Raw genomic sequence first — 7,305 nt, 5'->3', positions numbered from 1 at the left:
GGAGAGGGGAATCAAACCCGGTTCTCCAGATTAGAATCCAGCTGCTCTTAACCACTACACCACGCTGGCTCTACAGAATACAAGAGTATTCCAGAAGGGAACCGGGATGGGATGAAAGACACTTTCAAACCTTTTATCCCTCTTGCCTCAGATGGGCTCCCAGCTTATTTGTTTGACAGACATACCTATCCAACAGGCACTATAAAAGAGCAGAGACAGATACACCCCCCGCCCCAACTCCCGCAAAAGCTTCCCACAACTCACAAAGCTGGTTGCCGCATCTCAAAAAGGATATTGAGGAGATAGAAAAAGTGCAGAGAAGGGCAACGAGGATGATTGAGGGACTGGAGCACCTTCCCTATGAGGAGAGGCTGCAGCGTTTGGGACTCTTTAGTTTAATCCCAGAGACGTCTGAGGGGGGATATGATTGAAGCCTATAAAATTATGCATGGGGTAGAAAATGTTGACAGAGAGAAATTTTTCTCTCTTTCTCACAATACTAGAACCAGGGGGCATTCATTGAAAATGCTGGGGGGAAGAATTAGGACTAATAAAAGGAAACACTTCTTCACGCAACGCGTGATTGGTGTTTGGAATATGCTGCCACAGGAGGTGGTGATGGCCGCTAACCTGGATAGCTTTAAAAGGGGCTTGGACAGATTTATGGAGAAGTCGATTTATGGCTACCAATCTTGATCCTCTTTGATCTGAGATTGCAAATGCCTTAACAGACCAGGTGATCGGGAGCAACGGCCGCAGAAGGCCATTGCTTTCACATCCTGCATGTGAGCTCCCAAAGGCACTGGTGGGCCACTGTGAGTAGCAGAGAGCTGGACTAGATGGACTCTGGTCTGATCCAACTGGCTTGTTCTTATGTTCTTATGACTAAAGCAAGGCAGGCAGAGATGAGGAAGTGTGTTTTCACCCACCCTGGAAAGAAACCTCAGCAGCATCGCTTTTTTTCCTCCAAAAAGTCATTTATTGAATTTTTTTTTAAACGTTATTCAAAAACGAAAAAGATTTAAGATCCTAGATAAAAAGGGGAGGAGTGATGTAAAAGCAAAAAAGAAAGATGAACAGAAAACTTTCTGATCAGTGAACATGCTCCATCGAACACAAAGAACTGGTGTTCCCTCGGCAACAGGGGCGGGCTTCGTGGACTTCCCTGCCCTCCAGTTTGAAAGCAGTGTAGCTGGGGTGGGACAACCCCCCTCAGGGTGGCGGCTGCAACCGCACACGACTGCCACCCCTCTCAGCAGGGACCTCTGACCATTTCCCCCCTAGTTGTGTGCAAAGATGACCTCTTCCCCCTCCAAAGGACAGGGGCCCGGAGCTATTCGTGGGTATCATTAACGTCTCTGCGCATCAGCTCTTATCAGTACAAAGAGAGGCCACTGTTGGGAGGGTTGGATGTGTGTGGGGGTCTGCTTAAACAGAATGCAAGTGTAATTCTGCTTTGTACATAGATGAGCTCTGGCGCCTTCTCTAGCCACCTGACGAGCGCATGGATGAGTTTCCCTGGCAAAAAGCTCTTTCAAAATAGGAACGAGAAGGGGGAAGGAAGCCAAGTTTGGTTAGAAATGAGGGGCACCCTCGTGTAAGAGGCGGACCGGCCCTGTTAGGACATGCTGGGCGTGGCCAGGCCTTGAAGCATGATCATGAGTCGCCGGGCGGGCTTGCTCAGGGTGTTGTGAGGCTCCGCCTGCAGGAACTGGAAGAGCTTCTGTCGCACCTGGTTCATCACCGAGCCCATATGGTCGCGGGTAATGGGGTCACTGTGGTCTAAGTGCATCACCGCCTCCTCCAAGTAACTGGGGGGGGAAAAGAATACATAAAAGAAAAATGGTTTCGACTGATTCCAGACTCTTGCTAGCATCTGTTTATCTCACCTTCCACTTTCTCGCCCTTTCGATGCCCTTGTCTCTATATTTGTTTAAAACGTTTATAAATCCACTTTTCTCCCAGGTAACCCGGAACTCAAGCGAGATTCTAAACCCTCATGAACGCAATAAATGTGTCCCCCAAAGCATGGGAGGCAATCATGCCTGCTGAGGTCACAGGAGGTAGCTGATGGGACTGAGGTGTCTCTCCAATCTTCTGATAACCAGACCCGAAAACAATTATATAATACGCAGATGTCAAACTCGCAGCCCTCCAGATGTTCATGAACTACAATTCCCACCAGCCCTTGCCAGTACAGCCAATGCTCATGTTGGGAGGGACTGATGGGAATTGTAGTTCATGAACATCTGGAGGGCTGCGAGTTTGACTATTTTGTACAGTTATATAATTTGTAGAATCACATTTCCCTGATAATGGTGGAAAGTGCTATCAAATCACACCCATGTTATGGCTACCCCATAAGATATTTGAGACCAGAGACGGTGGTTTGCCATTGTCTGCCTCTGCGGGCTAACCCTGGATGTCTCTGGTGGTCTCTAATTCCAAGCATTAACCAGGGCTGAGCTCTGACAAAATTGGGCTAAGCCTGGGCCAGTTTTAGCGTTTCTTTTCTTAGCACACAACCCTTTTGCGGATCTACCGGCAGAGCCAGCTGCCCTCGGAGAGGCGGTACATCCACCCCTCCCTCAATGTTCTCCTGGGTTAAACTCACTTCAGCTTGAGTTCCGTCCGGGCTCCTAAATCCGAGGAGAGCTGCTGAATGAGGGAGAGGATGACGGGCTGGGAGAGGGGGCAAGGGTGCTGCCCGAATACTTGCTGAGGGTCGACCGTCTCGCAGACATAGAGGACCAAGTTCAGATCAGCTGCAGTGAGTGCCTGAAAGAGAGGAGGAGGAGGAGAAGATCCAGCTGCCTTCTAAGTCATAAAGCAGGGGGGGCCAACCTATGGTGCTCCAGGTGTTCATGGACTACAATTCCACTGCATGGGGTTTCAAGAGAAGAAATGAGCAGAGGTGGTTTCCCATTGCCTTCCTCTGCATAGTCTTCCTTGGTGATCTCCCTACTTAGCTTCCAAGCTCTGATGAGATCAGGTTAGTTTGGGCTATTAGGGCTGCTACTGTCAATAAATTTGACTGACAGTTTTATTTCACGGCCTTGAAACCTACCATTATGAGACAGGAACTGTGTGTGTCTGTTTCTCTCTCTCTCTCATCACTTCCATTAAACTTGGCAATATATGATAAATCTGATGCTTAAGAAAAAGGTGGCTGAAGGGTACCAAGAGACCATCTATTTTCAGAGGTCTTGAAGCCCACAGAGAAGTGGCAACAGAGGTCAGAGACACTGCGTGTACTATCACAATTAAAAATTACACACTGAACGACCAGTCATTAACTATACATTTTTTTAAATTTTCCTCAAAGAGTTACAAAAACAAAAAAGATCTAAGAAAAAAGGACAGATACAAGCAATAACGAAGCTAAATAAATCAAAATTAAAACCCCCCAAATAATAACAACAACAAAAAAAACAACAAGGAAAATTAAACTGAAAAGACAGAGAGTGGCGGGGGGGTGGGGTGGGGGGGCACTTCTGAAAGCCGAAAGACTAGCTCACACCTACTGATCTTGGATATTTTCAGAACGAGTGGGTCTATTAACAGTCCCCAACTAATTCACCTGTCAAATTAAAAGTCCTCAGAACTCCTGGGGAGGCGAGAGTTAGACCCCGTCAGCTCTTATGCCGGCAAACTGCCCCTTTCAGTAACATGTGGCAGGGAACTCTAGGGAGCTCAAACCAGCAAAGCGCCATCTTCAGTGGAAATCACTCCCAGTCAGTCAGAACTCTTTGCCACTCCCTCTGCTGGTGCAATAGCAGACTGAAGGAAAAGCAAAAAACACTGGTGCTTGATGAAATATTTATTATCTGTACGCCCCATAGAAAATAAAAATTTTCCCACAACCATCAGTTTTTTGCTTTCCCCTGATTTTTCTTGGTCCTTCTCTCTTTTTGCAACAGCAGACCAGATGCCTCTCAGAGATTGCACTCCCAAAACAAGACACTAACATGCTGAAGAGCAAGATTCGAATCCAGTAACAACTTAAAACAACGAGCTTTCCAGGGTTATTAACTTTCACGAGGCAAAGTTCCTTTTGCCAGATACAAGTCTGGATACAAGTGCTGCAAACAGTTTTAGCGTGCAAGATGCTAAACTCCTGAAATCAAGAGGGTTATTCTTAGCAGAGCTCTTCAATCACCCCACGCAGTCAATCATCCAGCCGTGCCCACAGGAGAGACTTGAGCCCCGTCGTATTGCCCAGAGACTTCCTACCTGCTGGAAGGCTTGGTTCAGGTGTCCCTGTTGCAAGAGCTGCAGCACATGAGCCTGCTGGGACTGGAAGTCGAGGTGAGCAGCGGGGATGGGGGTGCCAGCAGCCGAGCGCATCGCCTGCATGATGCTGGAGGTGACGGCGGCCTGCTGCTCCTTCATGGCTGTGTTCACCTCCCCCTTGATCACTCGCTGCACCTGGGCCAAGATGGACTCCTGCATGCTGCAGAGAAAGCAGGCCAGAGGAAGAGAGAGGGGAGAGAAGAAGAGTCACGCCAATTCTCCAAGACAGCAGCAGCTAAAGGCAGGCTGACCACCTGCTCAGGGAGGCGGCACGCAAAAATGGAATGGGGTGCAAGTTATATACCCTTGACAAGCCACTGCAAGCCTTCCCTTTGCTCTTGGCCTTCCCTCCCGGTTGCCCAAATATCTACTTATCTATAGAAGAAGAAGAGTTTGGCTTTATATATCCCCTCTTTCTCTCCTGTAAGGGGCTCACAAACTCCTTTCCCTTCCCCCACAACAACCACCCTGTGAGGTGGGTGGGGCTGAGAGAGCTCCGAAGAAGCTGTGACTAGCCCAAGATTACCCAGCTGGCATGTGTTGGAGTGCACAAGCTGATTTGGAGTACACACATTGATCGGGAGGCTCCACCGGCTGAAGGAGCAGCCTGGCAAGGCTGAGCCAAGGGGCAGCCTGCATCAGGCTCCTGCTGGCTAAAATAAGTAGGGTGCGGGGTGCCGGGATGTTGCCCCAGGCGCCATTTCCCCCACCTACGCCTCTGGCAGATCCCCAGCCCTTTCCAAAAACTCACTTGCCCACGAGGATGTGGAGCTGGTGCTGCACCTCCGAGTGCACGTTGGACGCAATGGTGGACGCCAGCTGATCGGTCGTGCTCTGGAAGGAGTTGACCAGCTGCCGCAACTGGCCCAGCAGAGAATCCCGGGCGTCCTGCTCGCGGGCCTTCTTATTCTTCATGTGTATCTCCAGCTGCTGGATATCTGCAAAAGCAGGAGGAGTCAGGATCATGCAGAGCTCATTGCCATATCCCTCCTTCCCTGCCCCCCCCCTCCCCCCTTTGACTTCATTATCACTCCCCCCTGCAGTATGCCCACTTCTGCAACAAGGAAAGTTAAGGGGGAAAAACCACTCTCTCTCTCATGCAAATTTTTTTCACGAGTGCTGATAACTTGACAGGTAGTTCTGAATAACCTGACCTGGATGGGCCGGGCTAGCTTGACCTTGTCAGATCTCAGGAGCTAAGCAGCTCCAAGTCTAGTTACGTAGGAGACCACCAGGGACATTCAAGACTGATATGACAAAGCAGGCAATGGTAAACCACCTCTAAATTTCTCTTGCCTTGAAATCTCTAGGGGGTCACTGTAAATCAGCTGCAACTTGACAACACTTTCCACCATGCATTTTCTCAATACAAAAACAAAATCGTTAGCAGTCATGTGAGCACCAATGTTCTCCCCACCAGGAACTCATTCTATTTAATAGCTTTCATTGGTGGAAAGTTGCAGTGGACTTAAGTTGACCCTGTAGGGCAGAGGTGTCCAACTCTGGAGCTTCAGATGTTCATGGACTACAATTCCCATCAGCTCCTGCTGGCATGGCCATGCCAGCAGGGGTTGATGGGAACTGTAGTCCATGAACATCTGCAGCACCATAGGTTGGCCACCCCTATTCTAGCCCAAGGGCAGGAAGAATTCAAAGCTGGGAAGGAGAAGAGCTGCAGGACTCACATTCTTGCGTGCCTTGCTTGAACGTGTCGTTGATCTGCTGGAACATGGACTGGCAACTCTTCTCAAAAGCTGGCAGCACCACGCTCTGAAACGCCTCCCGGTACGCCGACTGCATCGGGCCCTGCAGAGCATCAGTGGTTGCTCGGGCAATGGCATCTGTCAGGTTCTGGAAGGAGGATGCAGAACGGGGCAGAAACAGTTCTGCGTGGTTAGTAAGAAAACCGAGAACACCAAAGACACAAGACACAGCAGCGCTGAGACAGCATGGCTTGGTGGACCAAGGTCTTCCAATAGGAGGAGGTCAGGGTCCCCAACCTTTTGGAGCCTGTGGACGTCTTTGGAATTCTGAAGCAGCTTGGTGGACCCAGTTACAAAACAGCTGCCTTAAAGTGGCTGCTGCAAAAAGTGGAACCAGCCACAAAACAGCTTCTGCAACTTAGCTTCAGTCACACAGTGAAGATTCTTGTGCTGTGGAGGCAGCAGCTGCTAAAGCAGCATTTAAAAAAAAATATGCACAGCCAATCAAAAGCACTGCTGGGCAAAAGCCAACCTAACCTCACCCTCTTTTCCAAAGGCACTTGGTGGGTACCATAAAAGGGATTGGCGGATCCTACAGTGCCTGTGGGAACACTCTGTTTGAGGACACCTGCGGGATCTAATGCAAAGATAGATCTGTTCCACCAAGCCTGTGGTCGAGGTCCCAAAGGTTTACAATCAGATGGCCTCCCTCTCTCCCACCCACTTTCCTCCCGATGTTACAAATGACAAGAACATCTGCTGTTTAATTTATGAGATTTTAGTCGCCATCCAGTTTTTAGAGTTAGGGTAGCTGTTTGCTTTTAATCCGAAATGTTACTGTATTTCATAATTTGTTGGAAGCTGTCCTGAGCCCAGATGGGGAATGGCAGTACACGAATGCAACAAACAGACACATGGTAGACACCCCAGAGGAAGCATTATGGCTGAATGGAGTTCCAATTTTAGACCAGATCTCCTTGGCTGTGCCCCTGCTAACCAACCAGCATCCCTCCAGATCAAGCGGACAGAATGGAGGGATCTGTCCCCAGACTCCTGTCAGGTGGGTCTTACTTTGGATTTCACCATCTTGACGACATTCTCCTTCAGGGTTCCTTCAATGGCTGTTAGCTTGGCTGCAATGGTGTTACTCAGCTGCCCGGTGATGGGTTCCAGGGTCTTGGAAATGCCTGGTTAGAGCAAGAAAACATAACAAGGTGATGTCCCCTTTCCTTCGCTTGCGGGTGATGAAGACGGGTGAGGGCCTGAAAGCCCACTTGGATCTTCTCATCACGTGAAGAGAAGCAGGAAA

General features: G+C 49.3%; 1 protein-coding gene across 2 annotated transcripts in view; it reads right to left on the bottom strand.

Moving 5' to 3' along the window:
• Positions 1 to 965: 965 nt before the first annotated feature.
• The window catches only part of EDC4 (enhancer of mRNA decapping 4), a 29,502-nt gene continuing 23,162 nt past the window's right edge, over positions 966 to 7,305 (bottom strand). For both annotated transcript variants that reach the window (XM_048515771.1, XM_048515772.1), the window contains exons 24-29: positions 7,068 to 7,183; positions 5,979 to 6,144; positions 5,045 to 5,231; positions 4,234 to 4,453; positions 2,615 to 2,778; positions 966 to 1,811 (exon numbers count right to left, since the gene is read on the bottom strand). In XM_048515771.1, the coding sequence (XP_048371728.1) occupies positions 1,619 to 1,811; positions 2,615 to 2,778; positions 4,234 to 4,453; positions 5,045 to 5,231; positions 5,979 to 6,144; positions 7,068 to 7,183 (1,046 nt within the window). In that variant the 3' untranslated portion in view covers positions 966 to 1,618. The remainder of the gene's footprint in view (positions 1,812 to 2,614; positions 2,779 to 4,233; positions 4,454 to 5,044; positions 5,232 to 5,978; positions 6,145 to 7,067; positions 7,184 to 7,305) is intronic.

Source organism: Sphaerodactylus townsendi, linkage group LG14, assembly GCF_021028975.2.
Source record: "Sphaerodactylus townsendi isolate TG3544 linkage group LG14, MPM_Stown_v2.3, whole genome shotgun sequence".
Taxonomy (NCBI): domain Eukaryota; kingdom Metazoa; phylum Chordata; class Lepidosauria; order Squamata; family Sphaerodactylidae; genus Sphaerodactylus; species Sphaerodactylus townsendi.
The sequence above is the reverse complement of the archived record's forward strand: the minus strand, read 5'-3'. Positions and strand labels throughout refer to the sequence as shown.